At 39.9% G+C, this 17126-nt stretch overlaps 1 protein-coding gene across 1 annotated transcript in view; it reads right to left on the bottom strand.

Moving 5' to 3' along the window:
- The window catches only part of snx29 (sorting nexin 29), a 150776-nt gene that overhangs the window by 119074 nt on the left and 14576 nt on the right, over positions 1-17126 (bottom strand). The window contains exons 12-13 of the mRNA XM_080873801.1: positions 13732-13795; positions 12145-12273 (exon numbers count right to left, since the gene is read on the bottom strand). Coding sequence (XP_080729927.1) covers positions 12145-12273; positions 13732-13795 — 193 coding nt within the window. The remainder of the gene's footprint in view (positions 1-12144; positions 12274-13731; positions 13796-17126) is intronic.

Genomic DNA, 17126 nt, shown 5'->3' with positions numbered 1-17126 from the left:
TACTGGTGGTGGTCAGAGGGCCCGGTGGCGCCAGTGTTCGGCAGCCTCGCCTCTGTCAGTGCGCCCCAGGGTGGCTGTGGCTACAGTGTAGCTGCCATCACCAGTGTGTGAACATGTGGATGACTGGATGTGTAAAGTGCTTTGGGGTCCTTAGGGACTAGTAAAGCGCTATACAAATACAGACCATTTACCATTTATTACTCGCTGCATTATTGTGTGGATGCCTTAATAGGCATCCACACTATTGAGTTCCTGTTTCTCTTTATTCTTTATTATTCCGGGTGTTTCCGTACACTTTTCGCCGTGGATCTACTTCCACAATTTTTGTGCTATTTTCACCGTTCAAACTCTAAACTGTTCTGCTCTTTCTGCTTATGCCGGCTATGACTTTTGGTGTTTATTACTATTATACTTTTTAAAATATTACACTTTTTTCCTTTAATTTGTCCCATTGAAATGAATGGGAAACTTCCACAATTCTGCTAAAACTTTCTTGTCTTTGAAACTTAACTACTGCCTCATACTTTCACCTAGAAACTCCATTCAAACTTTAAAACGTTCTCAAATGATTGGGCTATTCCTGTATGATTCAGCTTTTTCAGATCTTCTACTGTTTTCATCTTATCTCTCTTTAAGTCTTCAGTTGCAAAATTGTGATTTTTCAGAAAATACATGCGTTGCTATGGTTGCTATGCAATTAACTCAGAGGGGACAGTGAAACTGTTTGAATTTTCTCTTCATGTCCAAACAACTTCTTGCTACTCGCTCAATTTCCACTCAAGCCCCACAGATTATACACCAAAACGTAGGTATTTTTGCTGGCTTTCAGAAAATGTCCCTATCATTGTTGTGGGACTCATAGTTATTTTGCAAATCTCCTCAGAGTAACACAAAGTCAGAAAACTCTCCATATAAACTCAATGGAGAGTTTGTTCAAAATCACCGCTGGAGTTCTCTAATGAGAGGCATTTTCAAATTGTCATATCTCCTTAACGAAGCGAAGTTAAGACATGAGGCTTGTCCCGGTATATCTTCAGACACTCCTGATGCTCACAATTCAAGAATTATTTTCTCACCTATTACCGTTCTGAGATGAGTTAGACTTGTTTGAGGGTAGGAAATTTGTCCCTCGCTCGGATTTCATCAGATTTCAAATTCTGGAAATGAGTCACTTTTTTCTCTCATCATATCTTTTTGATGGATTTCCACAGAGCCCTGAAAATTTCCATGACTGTTCACCAAAGCCTGCTGTTTCTTACGGTGAAAGAATGATTTTGATGCTCCATATAGATTTAGAGTTACCAAAGGTTGTTTGAGAGCAAGTCAAGGCAGTTTTTGCTTCGCCTCTACTCAGTTACAGTGTATTACAAGTCATATATCTTTAATAATTTATATTTTATCTCTGAATTATGAAGACCTGAAGATTCCCCCATCTCTTCTGAACAAAACAATGTCTGAATGACCGTTCTAGCCTCTACGGTTAGGAAATTATGGCCATTTGTTCGAGGGGAATCCTGAATGTCAGAAATACACTGAAGAAAACTCACACCTCTCTCTGTGTCTGCGTGTGTAAGGGCTGACTACAGCAGGTGCAGCTAATTTAACTGACCTACATATACCAAGCCCAGACTCTCCACAGCTCCTGTTCCCTTTATTCTCTGTGTATGTGTGTCTGTGTATCAATATTTCTCCTATGTTTAGGTATTACTCCTCAATCATAGTATTTCTGCTAAAGCAAAGTACTTCTACTACATCTTAGTACTTCTGCTAAATCATAGTATTTTTTGAAAAATCATAGTATATTTGCCAAATCATGGTATTTGTGCAAAATCATGGTTTTGGGGCCAAATCATAATATTTCTGTTATGTTATAGTATATGTGCTGAATATATTATATGTGCCAAATCACAGTATTTATACCAAATTATAGTATTTATGCCAAATTACAGTATTTCTGCTAAAAAGCAGAAATAGTCCTTTTTAGCAGGAATTTCTGCCAAAAGATAGTATTTATGTTAAAACATAGTATTTCTGCTAAATCAGAGTATTCCTGCCAAATCATAGTATTTGTACTGAAACATAGTACTTCTGCCCAATCACATTATTTGTACTAAATGATAGTACTTGTGCCAAATCATAGTATTTGTGCCAAAGCATCGTATTTGTATGGAGTCATAGTATTTCTTCTAAATCATAGTATTTCAATCAAATCTCAGTAGTTGTTGTTAAAACGCAGTATTATTGCAAAATCATAGTATTTGTACCCATTCATAGTATTTCTGCTAAATCATAGCATTTGTGCCAAATCATGGTATTTGTGCAAAAACATAGTATGTCTGCAAAACCATAGTATATCCCTTATGTTATAGTATTACTACTAAGTCGTAGAATATCTGTTATGTTATAGTGTATCTGCGGAATATAGTATGTGTGCCAAATCGTAGTATTTATACCAAATCACAGTATTTATGCTAAAACATAGTATTTCTGCCATATTGTGGTATTTGTGCAAGAACATTGAACTGTTATGTTATAGTATTACTACTAAGTCATAGTATTTCTGCCAAATCATAGTATTTGTGTGAATTTGTATACTGTAATATCACTGTAGTATGTAGTGGCTAAGTAGGGGGTGTTTACAGTGTAAATAGGTCATCTCTTGTGTTGGAGTGCCCTCTTGTGGCGCCTTTTGGGTAGTGCCTTAGTAAACGTGAACCCTGTAAGAAGTGGTATCAGACTGATTTGTAGTGGAGGAATTTGTTGCCAGTGTTCTTAATCATAGAAACCACACCATATCACCTCTCCACATCCTCCTACTGTATGCCATGCCTCCCTGTACCATCCATCTGACCGCCAATAAACTCCACCTGTGGTAATCTAATCCCTGGATGTCAGCCTCTCCTTCTGACCGAGGATAGTTACTATTGCAGCACCACCCAGCATTAAACTGACGTACACCATTCTGTACAATAGTATTTGTGCTAAAAAGTAGTATTTCTGCCAAATCATAGTATTACTGCTATTTCATACTATTTAAGCGAAATTACAGTGTTTCTGCAAAAACATGTTTGAGGGGTGGAAATCTGTCCTCCTCTCATTTTTCAAACTCCGAAAATTAAGCCATTTCTTCTCTCGTCATGTCTCCGCGACGGAGATACAAAGAGCTATGTAAATCGTAGTCAAAGTACACCAAAGTCCGCTGATTCACCCAGTGCAAGAATTATGCTTCTATCCCACCTAGTTTTTGAGTACAAATTTATACACTATCACAGACCGGTAATTCATATTGATAATTTATTACAATTCTGCAAAGTTTTATGATTTTAGCAGCTTTTCTAATATGGACCTCACATTCTTGTTAACAGTCTATGGCAGAAATACATACAAGTACACAGCCTGATGAAGCAGACAGAAGCAGTACCTCTGATTGGTTCAGCATTTTCACCTCTTATCAGCACAAATCTCAGCCTCTTCTGCTGTTTTCATTAGAATTGTAAGCTTTTCCACCTTTTTTCAGTTACGTGAGAACCAGTTTGGCTCAATGAGTAGCTGAAAAATGTCAGCCTCTTCTGCTGTTTTAGCAGGATTTCAGAGTTCAGCTTTTTCACTTGTTTTAAGCACAAATTTCAGTTTCTTTACCTCATTTCACAACAAAGTTCTTCCTCTTCACCTCTTTTCTGCTAATTTGAGCTTCTGCTCCACAGTGCACATTGTCCCTCTCATCATATCTTTGCTTGTGACCAGAACTCATTTGGCTCAGAGGGTAGGGCATCTGCCGTGAGACCCGGTGGCAGAGGTTTGAATCCTACCTGTGACAGTTGCTACACATGTTCCCTGCTTGCATGCGCTCTGCTTTCTTGTGTGTCACTGCTCTCCAGTGTGTCATTACACATACAGCCATCTTCAGCAAGTACTTCTGCTTCTACACCTCTTTTCAGCTCATCTTTTTGCTTCTTTGCCTCTTTTCAGCAGAAATTCTTCTGATTCACCTCTTTTCTGCCAAATGTTTAGCTTTTTCACCTCTTATCAGCACAATTCTAAGCAGCTTCTGCTAATTTCACCACAATTGTCACTCTCTCCACCTCTTCTTTGTGTGAATGAGTTTGGTGCAGTGAGGTGAATTGCCGCCTTTAGACCAGAAGGGCCAGGTTCGAATCCTGCTCAGGGCAATGTTTGTTTTTTGTTTTTTTTTTCAACTTTTTCAGCTTTTTTCAGCAGACATCTTCAGCGTTAAGGCATCCACACAGCATTTTCGCAGGAAATGCAAATTTTTCTAGTTATTATTGGTGTTATATAAAACATAATACTGGGGAATTATTTTCCCAAAGAAAAAAATCCAAACTGACTAAGTATTGATTTCAAGCCTTGACTATCTTCAGCAGGTGCCGTCGCTGCCTGTCATCTACTGTGAGCCTTTTCAAATCTCCACCGTCATTCTGCTTTTTTTATACCATTTAAATTATTATGCACTCACAATCGTTTCAACAGTTGTTATTGCAAGCTGTCAATAGAAAATAATAACCAGATGCCTGTCAGCTATTCAAGAATAAAATAAATAAAAAGAAACACACACACACACACACACACACACACACACACACACACACACACACACAGTTTTGTTTGTTCTCGAACAGCCGTTCCGAAAAATCATTCGGCAAGATTTGTCTGCTCTGAATAAACGATTCTTTGAACAAACAATACATTTTGCTGAATTATTGATCACTCTGATACAAGTAAAACACTTTGTGCCCGTGTGATGTGCTTGCTTTTGGAAAACAATGCCTGGGCCGGGAAAAACAAACAATCTTTCAACGGGATAAAATGTCACCTTGGTAAATACACTGCATCTGTCAACCTCAGCTGTGCTCTCCGCTGACAAGGAATTGTTGGTAATCAAGTGCATCAAGCTTGGAATTATTTGGCTCAGGTTTTGGGGACTGATTCGAATTGCTGATTAATTAAACTTGAGCGAACTTTGCAAAGTACACTGAACAATGTGTACAACTCCCTCCATTAAGAGCTGAGCATGTCTTTAGCACGGTAACATATAAGATAATATAAGTGGCCTGGTGGGGAATTTAGGGGAACGTACCCAAGCACTCGATAACACAGCAGCTGTCAGCGTGAGGATGATTCTGACCAAAGCCCCAATAACTGAACTGTTTTCAACTGAGTATTTTCAAATCCAATTTCAGGGCAGAGGGATAAAACACAGCCTGGAGGTGTGATAAACACCCTAGGTGTCCAGTATTGTGTCTGCAGTGGAGCAGCTTCCCTCAGGTCGTACCACAGCTCAGCCTCCCACATGCAATAAAAAATAATCCACCTGCTTAACACACAGCTCCTCTGTTTTTGCAAATACTTTTACATTTTTACTGGTTTATTTCAGGTTGTTTCTAAGTGTTGCGCCCCCTCAGCTTGATCCTTCCATGCAGGGCAGCAACCACACACTGTATTTTAAATACCCACTAAGACTGAACTCGTTGACTTTTGGTTTGCAGGAACTTCCTCAATGCCTTCAGTGAGTCTATCAAAACAAACTCAGTTCAGATATGTTCAGAACCACAGGACGAGAATTAAATAATGGATACGGAACAAAATTAAACCACAAAGCCAGAAGGGAGGAGCGCCGCACAATTTCTCAATTCCGAAACTGAGAGCGATCCATTAAATTATCTGGTGCTTCTACTGGTGAGCAGGACGTGTAAACGTGACACATTCAAACTCATCTAGAACTCGAAGTGGGTTGTCTGCCTTGAGGGATGCTAAAGTTTTAAATTAGCGTGTTGAAAGTTAAGGACTCGGCATCTCTGTTAAATAAACTGCATCCTTCATCCAGCAGATATGGGACCAGCCACACACTGCTTTCTCATTAGGGGCAAACGTCTGCTCTAGAAACATTTAGTGTAAACGTCTGCTTAGAGGATAAGCCTATTAACTACACTGGGCAGTAAAACTGTTGAAGTCATCTCATCTTCCTCAGTGCGAGATAAGTAAGAAGGATAAACCGTGTGCGTGCAAAAGATTTAGAAAAAAGCAGGATTGTTTTGTGCGTGAAGGAAACAGCAGGGGAAAAGAAAAGCTACGTGGCTTAGAAACATTTAGAAAAGTATTTTATGTGCAAGTGAATGGGAGTGGGGAAAGAGCAAAAAACAGTGTGTGCTTAAGAGATAAAGAAATTATGAATATTTTGTTTAAAAGAAAGCAAAGAATGTGAAGTCTGAGAATGGGTTTTATATAATGGAAACACTGTAAGACACTGTTAGAAAGCCAGTAAAAAAAGGAGGGGGGGGGGGCTCTTATCTTCTCTTAGAGTACAAGCAAAAAAACTATCTGAAAAGGAAAGCTTAAACTCAAACTACATACAGTAATTACTTAAACTGAATAGATGCCCTGAAGTGATTTTTTTCGTATTACATTTCCACATCCCTCCGTTTATTATCCCATGGTCTAAAGCCATCTTAATGTGCAATAAACACAGCATAAATTGGCTCTTCTTCAGGTACAGTCTGGCTCTGTTTGGAAGTAGTGAATGAGAGGTTCAAAGACGCCTTCAGAGATCAGCAGCTCAGTCGCTAGGTAATGCTCCCGAGTGCAATTTACTGCACTGCCATCTTTAAAAACATAAATAAAAAGCCCTTAAAGCATACATTCTCTCTCCTGACACACTTCTAGAGGCACATATATGCATTAAACATATAGATAAATCCACGCAGAGGCACAGCATGGCTGTGGGGTGGAGGACTGGGTTGTTAAAACTTCCGTTTGGGCAGAATGACATAACTGACTAAACACCTCCAACAAATAAACCGGGCAAACATCACAGCCGCTTGCTCTGCCACTTTATTTTATTTTATTTATTTATTTTTTTAGAAAAGCCGTACCAGACTGCTTGGAGAAAGGCGGCTCTGCCAGCTAAGAAAAAGGCATCTGCTCTCGTTTCTTTTGCATGCGAGTGTGTGCGCGCACGTATGTGTCCGCCTGTCCAACCACCCCCTCTCCCTGTGACGAGGAACTGCTAGCTGGCCCGAGCCCACTCGACTGGCCACCTTCCCGTCTTCCTGCTGCGAGAGGCCTGCTTTCCGCTCTGCCAACTGTCGCATGAAGAGGGGGGCAAGAAATAGTTGAGGGGAAAGATTTTCTGTGTGTCTGTCTCACTATTCTCTGAGGAATGAGCTTGAGGGTTAGACATTTAGAGCAAGGTCAATTGGTGTGGGACATTGCTATTTAGCAACAGCTTTCTGGTGACTTAATGCCTTGTGTCATTAGAAATGAAGAAATTAATATTAATCACACGATTAATTAATAATATTCCAATATGCATTGCCATTAGGGAGTCATCATATTGATAACAAATTCATTTTACGGTGTAATAATGACGAGGATCATCTTAAGTGACAACAAAAACAAGGAGGCATCCAGATGGTAAGAGGAAAGGGCAACCAGTTTCAAAGTGCAGATCCTCCAGACTTTTTTGTTTGTTTGTTTTTGCCACAGTAGCTACTGAAGATAAAAGTCTGAAGCTTTTACTTTCGTTCTTATCAAGAAGATAATTCAGGACCTGTAATTTGGGACAGATACATTAAAAAATGCTTGAGTATTGGCTAGTTAAAAATGTCAAGTAAAAGCTCGAGCACTATTGCAAAATCCCACATTTGAGTACAAATTAGCAAAAAACTTTTTACACTCTTTTGAAATATAACTATATGAAATTTAGCACTCGTCACTAGTTGTCTTTTGATGTATGAAGTTTCTTTTTTATTAAGGTGTACTCAAATATAACTAGTCAATGCACAGAGATTTTTTAATGTATCCATCCCAAATTACAGGTCCTGATTCATTTTGATCATAAGAAAGAGCAGTGAAAATTTCAGGCTTTTACCTTTAATGGTTTTTGAGACACTGATGTTCAAATATTGCCTCAGATTTTAATGTGCTGACAGTAGGTCGATGGACCATATTTCTAAAAAGAATGTGTCCTGAAAAATATTTGATATATGAAGCTGAAATTTCACAGCACTCGTTATATAAATTCAACTTTTGGACCATAAAATTGTCACAAATAAGAGAAGGTTGAGCATAAGGCCCATGTTGATTTCATATGGAAGGACCCAATTATAAGAATCAGTCTAAACTCACTGGACGGTCACACCAAAAACTACGACTTTTATCTATTAGCTCCAATTTATATGAAGCAAAACATTTAAGATTTGACTTGCTACATGTGCAATATTCCTTCATAGGAAATCCAACAGGTGATGGAAATACAAAGAATGCAAATTCTTGGTGTGCGTACAGGAGCACAAGAGAGGACTATTACATATGCGCTTGGGTTGTGGGTAGGGCTGCTCAATTAATCGAATTTTAATCACGATTACGATCTGGGCTTTCAACGATCATTAAAAATGACTGAGACGATTATTAGCCCCTCCCTCATTTATCCGCGACACCTTAAAGGCCGGTCCGTGAAAATATTGTCGGGCATAAACCGTCCGTGGCGCAAAAAAGGTTGGAGACCGCTGATTAAGAGGACCCGAGGGAAGCTCGGAAAGCTAAGCAGAAGTTATTTGGAGAGGAGAGTGACTGCTGTTGGTTGAAAAGAGAGGTAAAAAAAAACTTCAGTGGTGTTGCACACTATTTTATATTATTTTTTAAAGTCATTGTTAACCCTTTAAATCCGGTCAGAGCTGCACGCTCCGTTTTGTGTAACTATTTTTAAATCCCTGTAGAACCTGAACCGCGTAAGCTAGCGCAATAATTTGTTTTGCATATGAAACCGGAGGAGTTGTACTTACATCTGATGCCATCAGCTTGTCCTCGGTCACGGTTTCCTTCCACATAAAGCTTTGCAAAAATTGCATAAAAAGCGCTTGCAGGAACAAAAACGTAATATTCCAGAAACACGCTTTGCCGATCCGATCAGCTGTTCGTAACACTTCCCACATTGAAAAAGTCGTCAGCCCGAACTGTCGCATGTCCGCCATTTCCTGGCCGAAACCGGACGTGACGTCATTTTCGCGGAAATGTAGTTTTTTACTTGTAGGCCTTAAAAGCCTACACTGGTCATGTTTGACTTTTCTGAATAGTTGCTGGGATGCTTAGAGCTCGAATTGCACTGCTGGAAATAGTTTATTTTGATGCACATGCTGTTTTCTTTGCAAATTTGCATCATAGGATTGTTTTTTTTTGTTTTTCCTGCAGTATATAAAAATTGGTGTATCTCCAAGATAAAACTATGAAGACACTCAAAATAAATTTCCTGTTGTTGTAAACTATTTTTTGCAACTTTTTTTGTATTTAAAGTTTTGAGGGATAAACCTCTTAAATTTCTCCAAGTAGAAATATATGTAAAAAAAAAAACCAAAAACGATTTTCAATTTTTTTTTGTAATTTATTGCACTTTTTTGCAATTAATGTAGTTACTATGGACTTAATGCATACATATTATTAAAATATGGGCTATAACAGTTATTTAGCAACTTGAAATGCTCCCACAAATGGCACTACAACATGTAAAAAAATAATATAAGCTCTGGCGGACTTGGTTCTATAGTAGGTCTTAAAGGGTTAAATAAATATCGTCAAATAATCGAGATCTCAATTTCAGTGAAAATAATCGTGATTACCATTTTTGCCATAATCGAGCAGCCCTAGTTGTGGGTTGCAATGTCACAATGTGTGAGTATGGGTCTTACACTCTCGTGTTATATGTGGATGGATCTGTGAGTAAGTCGGTAAAGTGGGCAGCTGCTCGTTTTAGCCCACTCCCCTCTGCCTGAGTCTACGTCAGCCGGAATCTATGTATGGAGGCTTGCTCATCCTCCGCCACCCCCATGTACGACCAGGCTCACACACACGCAGGCATCCATACACGCTTTGTGTATATAAGACACTTCCTTTAGTATGGGTATCACTCTACTATGTAAGAAGGATCGTTCAGAAGATTTCTAAAATAAGATGACTTCCTCAAACAGCAGGACCATCTGGTGGTAAAGATAAAAAGTTAACCTGCACAGTGCCAGAGGCAGCAAAGTGATTCCTCTCAAATTAATCTCAGATTAAACAATGTCTCGATTAATTAAACGGGAGTAAAGCACTTCCATCGGGTCAACAAGAAAAGCAGTCGTTCTTATGAGTGTTAAGATGTTACCATTTCAGTGTCAAAACTGACTCAATTCACCATTAACGCAGTAATGATGAAGAATTGTGGGGCACATAGCAACAGTTGCCAGTAGCCGCTTTCACAGAATGATGCCGACAGCTCCAAGCCCTCATTCAGCGGCTAGCTGCTCCTTCAACGGTATTTATAGCCGCTATTGATCGAGACAGATTTGGCTGAGAAGGAAAAGCAGCACTTGAGATTTAGCAGCAGACTACAGAAACGGATTTATGTGTCTGAGTGCGATTGATTGTGTGAAAATGCAAACTGTAGGTCACAGTCCTCTCTTGTTCTCACTGCCTCTCTACCTCGTGTCATTTCCACCCCATTAAAGTGCTCCATATGAACATCATCACATATTAAACGGCTCAGTCAGCTGCTGCCCTGTCCGCTCCCAACAACAAACCCATCAGATTCAGTCTCCACACACTTAACTTGAGTCACCCAATCAATCCCAGCTAGTGGATTGATTTACTGTGGGAGGCTACAATCTTGCTTGCTGGGGCTTTCTGTTTCGACTGCTGCAGGATGACTAGTCATCTATTTAAAGGGCTCAGGGCTTGACTGAGGACTCTGGGCACATGCCAAGGTGATAGAGGCCACTTTCAGTGAACCGTAGATGGCCAATTATTGGGATAACACTGACTGTATCTGCGATTTAGGAAAATATTTAAATGTCATGCAGCTCCTGAGGGATACACATGGCCCTGAAGCCTCATCAGAAATGATCTCAGTGGAAGGGTGGCTGTCAAGAAGCCATTCTTAAGGAGGGGAAACCAGGAGAAAAAGGCTGAGGTATGAAAAATTACACAAGAACTGGACTCAAAATATTCTTTTATGGACTCAAAATGTATGAAGGAGAGGTACAACAGTGTCTACAGCCATCTGTAAAGCATAGTGGAGGCTCTGTCATGGTTTGGGGACGCGTTTCAGCCAGTGGTGTTGGGGATTTTGTTAAAAGTGACAGAATTATGAATGCAGAAAAATGCAGTCAGATTTTGAGCCACCATGCAATGCCATCTGTCATCTGTGACGCGTGCCATTAGAAATTGTTTTATTTTTCAGCGTGACACTGATTCCAAACACACTGCCAACGGAGTGAAAGCATACCTGGATAGAAAAACAAACACTGGAACATTATCAGTCAACATTACTGAAGCAGTGTGGGATCGTCCTGACAGAGAACAGAACAAAAGCCAACATCAAAGAGCTTTGAATGTCCTTCAAGAAACCTGGAGAACAATTCCACAAGACTACCTAAAGAAATGACAAGAAAGCTGCCTGACAGAGTTCAGACTGTGTTAAAGCACAAAAGGTGGTCCTAACAAGTATTGACTTTCAAACTCATTAGAATTGTGCAAACTGTTTTTCCCCTCTTCCATACATGTGCGCACACTTTTCAATCCATGACTGCACCTATTTCTCATTTTCCCCGCAAAATATATTGACTCAAGAATATATAAATTTAAAACTACTGTATGGGTAAATATGTGCCAGAAAATCATAAATGTTACAATTTCTTGCTAGAGGTGAAACCAGAAGATCATTTGACATCATATTCTGCCACTATTTTGTGTGCCCAAAGGGTTATAGTGTGGAAGCTTCGAATGGGACTTCATTTGTTATATCAGAGGTGCCATTAACAATTTTCTGACTGAAAGTCAACAAATTGAATAACCTGTGGTCCAAAGTGTCAATAAGAGTAAAAAATGAGTTTTCTGACCAGTAGACAAAAACAAATAAATCGTCTGTTTACGTCAGCGTGCAAATGCTTTGGCGCACACAATAATCTAAATTTACTGTCACCTGAAATCAAAAGCAGTATTTTTAAATCTGCACTCTTTGCTCTCATTCATTTGTTAAGAGTGCATTAACTTGTTAAACGTTAATAGAATAAGTCCCCTGCTACGTGCAGTTTCAATCATCCACTGTGCAGGCAGATGTTACGTATTAACGTATGGTCCGCAGTCATCACGTGTTACCTGGCCAGCGCCTGGACCTTCGCTGAGTGCCTCTCTTCCAGTTCTGCCAGCTTCTTCTTCAGCAGATCGGTTTCCTGCCTCAGGCCTGCTGAGTGCTCCATCTCCCCATCCAGCAGACTGCGAAGAGACCTAAAGAAAAAAACAATTTAAAAAGCAGCTGCCATGCATGTTTATGCATAAATAACACAGGCTTCTATCACTATCACATTCAGGTAGCATCCCATACACAGGCTTAATCCTCTAAATGTTAAAATACTGGGGATGTTATTTTCATAAACAGATTAGATAAACTGACGATACTTGCTTTAATTGCAGCACTAACTGACAGACTGATTTACATTTAGCTCTGATATAAAATATTTAATCAGCACTTAATCTGTGCCTGTGTCGTTAATTTAATACCCTAAATTTAAATCATTTAGTATGAAATTCTAACCTCTGCTTGGCAGGAGATTCACTTTAATTATATAGAGAGATCCTCACCTCTCATCTTCTTAAGGAAACCCTTCATAATATTCAGGCTAGTAAATCCTTCTTTGTCATCGGGTTGTGTATCACCTGCTTTCATATGCGCTGTTGTGCAGCTTTTTTTTCAAAAAGAAAACTTCTTAAAATCGACTTTAATCATCAGACCTTTTTAGACACTTGTGGTATTTGTATTTTAATGGTCTTTTCTTAACTGCTGACTCGGGTTTTTCTGCTCTTTTAGTTATTTTAGATTTGTTGTGGCGTACCTCAGGGGTCCATGTTGGGTCCTACTCAGTTTTCATTATATATGCTGCCTTTGGGATCGATCTTCAGGAAGTACAAAATTCACTTCCATTGTTACGCTGACACCATCCAGATTTATTTTCCTGTCTACGAGATGTTAGAGACGGGTTAACACAGCTTTTATCACCTGCGTCAGATTCCCAAAGCAAAATCCCATCTTCCTCCAAAAGGCCTTAAAAATCCATATTTATGCTTTCATCAGCTCTAGATTGGACTACTGCAATAGCTTGTATCTGTTTGTTGCTCGCAGGCAGTCAAAATGCTGCTCGTTTAACAGATTTTGCATCACTCCAGTTTCATCAGGTCTATAAAGGCTCCCTGTCCATTTTTTATATTAGAAAATGTGAGATCCTTTTACTTACTTTTTATTTTTAAATGGCAACCAACTATTTAACCAGGCAGTGCAACTTAAACAACTCCAAATTCTCATAGTACAGCCATGGTTCCCATTAAAGCAGTTTAGTCTATTTTATTGTATTTTTGGTTTTTATGTTTTATTTCACTGTATCGTTTTTAATTTATTGATCAGTTGTTTCATCTTGTTTTCTTTAACTAACTTGTAAAGTACTTCAGTCAACCTTTTTGCTTTCAAATCTATAAGAGAAATAAATATGTATTGTATTTTTGAGCTTATCAATAGGACTATTGACCTTTGACTTTCAGCATGCTTAACTTCTTTTTTAGCATCTATTAAATCGCTGCAAGTCACAGTCTCTGGAGGCTAATAAGAGAAGTTCTTCCAGCCTAAGTACGTGTGTGTGATGGAGCATTTGAAAGTTTGCAAGCAGCAGGTAAGAGGAGTGAATCCCAACGTACGTGTTTTGTTCTTCCAGTTCGTCCTTCCTGTTCATCATGGCTACAATGGCCTGACGCAGCTCCACTGCAGAAGAGACACTGCGGTGAGATTTCTGCATAGAAACTGCTTCCAATGCATCACAGACACACAAAGACTACACACAGTAATATGCATAAACTCATATCATACAGCTTTCAAATGTAGAAATAACAGCATCCCACACGCCGCACTTGCTGTATTAATGTGAGATTTTTGTTCTGTCACAAAGATGAACTGCTTTGATAAAATCAGGTTTAACTTTTTTTTTTTTTAATTCAGCTGACAGGAGTTATACAGAATGAGATCCATCGGACTCACAGAGAGCAGCACTTTTATTGCCACAATAAAACATACTTTTGTGGTAGCTACTAAAAACTTTGACGAAAGAAACAAAGCCAAGAAAATCTAAGAGTGAATCCAGGTTTAGATTTGGGTTCATGTAAACTCTGCTCTGCCGTGCTAGTAAACAAAAACACAATTACCTCACAAATATCTAATAATTACAATCATCTGAACATAATTTGCTTTTATTTTACTGAGCAGGCATTCCCTCTTTTGTACTCGATTCTCACAAGGGAATAAGGGATTACAGTACCAAGGTTATACTAGGTTTTCTACCTTCTGAACTTCTCTCCGACTGTGTTGATCAGTAATACAGACCTTTATTAGCCAACAGTAGCCTGACTGCTGTTACCGATAAATCCTCAGACCTGAAAATGCAGCAGGCCTCGGGTTCCCTGGTGTAGGAAAGTGCTCGGCCATCGATGCCACTGACTGGACCTAACATACCCCACAATGCATCCAACTAGGAACCTCTGGGATATTATGTGTCATGCATCCAAAGCCACAACATAGCACCACAGTCTGTCCAAGAGCTCACTGATGCTCGGATCCATGTCTGGGAGGGGATCCCCCGGGACAACATCCACAGGAGTGTGCCCAGATGTTATGATGAGTGCGTACAGGCATACGGTCTACTTAGCCACAGGATCACCTGATGACTTCATCCAGCCCTCACACTGTTGGTGGTTTCGCTTTGACTGACTGTTAAAATCAGTAAAGATTTTAAGCTTCAATATTTAGTTCATCAAGATGTGTGATTTAAGTGTTCCATTATTTATGTATTTGTTTTCGAGCAGTGTATTAACACAAATCCATGGGATCAAATTTAGATTGTTTATATCTTCATAGTGGCAGGAAGGCAATAATAACAGAATGGTGGCTGTCAAGTGCCAGGAGCAAAACTGTGCGACTAAAACTCGGGAACAACTCAAGAAAAGATTGAAACGAATCACTGAAAATCAGAGTTTGAGTGCACAGCAAAATATCTGAAACTGGGCAGGACCACTCGAAATTTTGGATACTGTCGCTCTAAAGTTTGGCTAAAACAAAAAAAGAGAGCAAGCTGAAGCAGTAAAAAATTCTTGACCTTATGAATTATATATGTCTATGGAGTTACATCAAAAAAGACAAATCAAATAGCTCTGAGGAAAACAGTTTTTTTTCTTCCAATTTCTGACATTTCATAGACCGGAAAATCAATTCACAGAAAAAATAACCGACAGATTAATCCCTAATAAATATAACGGTGACATTTGTGTCATATGTGTGGCAGCAACTTCAGTTTAAAGGTCTCCGGGTCTTTTTCTTCCAGCTTAAAGCGTCAGTCAGTGGAACTGTATCAGTCGCAGCCAAAGTCTGCCAGCAGTCTGCTGCCGGGTGATGTTAATCTCCATCCTGATGTTGAGGACAGATTTGGGCCAAGCTGCGCAGTTGCACGGTGACTCATCTCCATAGTTACGCTCGGAGGTGAGCGTTGAGGTTTCAAAGTGCCTAACTAGGCTGTTACCAGGACTTCCATAAATATTAACCGTGAGACACAGAGCTAATCCATCCTGCATTTTGCATGTCCTGAATTACACACATGCAAAGACCTTAGCTTTGTTTTCATGGCTAATGTAGGGTGTCGATATAGCCACAGACATGAGCAGGTCTCTCATCTAACCCCGGGATAAGTGCCTGTTTGGAGGAGGACGAGGAAAAAGGAAAGGCGAAGAAGAAAAGCGATGACAAGCACAACAGTGAGGAGAAAGGGGAAAAACTCGATTATCTCCACAGCTCCATTCTCCACATCAGCAGGCCAGAAATAAACGTGACCTTTAGTCCAACCACGCGTTCACAGCGGCTGCCACGGACGAGCCATTAGGGACTTCAGTAGAGCCAGACGCCCCTCTGTCCGCACAAGAGGACGTGAACAAATTACAGCACAAGTCTGTGTGCAGCAAGACAGACGCACGCACCTCTGTGCTCAGGCTCTGCGTGGAAGAGCCATCTTTCCAGGAAAACAAGACAGCGTGCACTTCCGCCAGCACGTGCACGCCCCGGCTCAATCGTTCCAATAACAGATGCATTAGGCGAGAGCTACGCCTTGTAATAAGGGAGTCTTGTGAATTACAAACTCCATACTCTCCAATCAGTGGACCGCTTGGCCTCATGAGCTGTCAGACCCAGAAGGAAATCACTGAGGCCGAGCTCACACTGCACCCCTCATCCTTCTTTTTTCTCCTAACACAGTTTTTCCTTCAGGTTCTCCAGCACGCCTTTAAATAAATCCAGCACCTTCTGAATTTATCAAAAATGTACTCACTAAACAGGCAAACAACATCATGGGCTGTTTTTACTGCCCTTCAGTGTGCTCTAATAACATAGTACAAATGTATAACACAATCTAAACCTAATCAGTTCGAGTAATTTAGTATTTTGCATGCATCACTCTGGTGTTTTCACAGGCTCACCGTTACTCTTGTTGACAAGTCCACTCAATTCCACGTATGAAATGGTGGCACGTCTCTATGGAAAGTTTAACCTGCAGTTTAGATCAATACAAAGTGGATTTTACCTAAAGGCAAAACCCAGAGTGAAACGCTATAAAATCAAGGTTTAATCAGACATGTTCTGCGTATTTTTCCTTCTCCTTTCAGACGATTCTGCACAAATCTCAGAGGGAACTGTTGTTTTGGCTTAGGTGCAAAAGCAACAGAGCCAGGGAGAGCAAAGTGAATAGGAGTTTTTCAGCTGAGAAGAAGCTCTGATCTTTTACTGAAAATATAAAAACTGAATCAAGTCAAAAACGGTATCTCTGCCTCTGTCCACTGGTTTCCTCCTTGTGTGATGTGACTCAGTCTGGAGAGAAGCTCTTTTGCTCTTTAAGGTCTGATACCTAAATGTGACGTTAGAGTTTCAGGCAGGATTTGTCTTTGAAGGAAGAAGAAGCTATTGAAATCTGCTATTCTACATCTTTTAAAGGCCTTGTGTAACCATGAAAACCATCCTCTCTGCTCTTTGCCTCTATGAGAGAAATTTCAGATCACCAGCT

The sequence above is a fragment of the Rhamphochromis sp. 'chilingali' genome (assembly GCF_963969265.1).
Source record: "Rhamphochromis sp. 'chilingali' genome assembly, chromosome: 22".
Taxonomy (NCBI): Eukaryota; Metazoa; Chordata; class Actinopteri; order Cichliformes; family Cichlidae; genus Rhamphochromis; species Rhamphochromis sp. 'chilingali'.
Note: the sequence above shows the minus strand (reverse complement) of the source record. Positions and strands in the feature narration are given on the sequence as shown.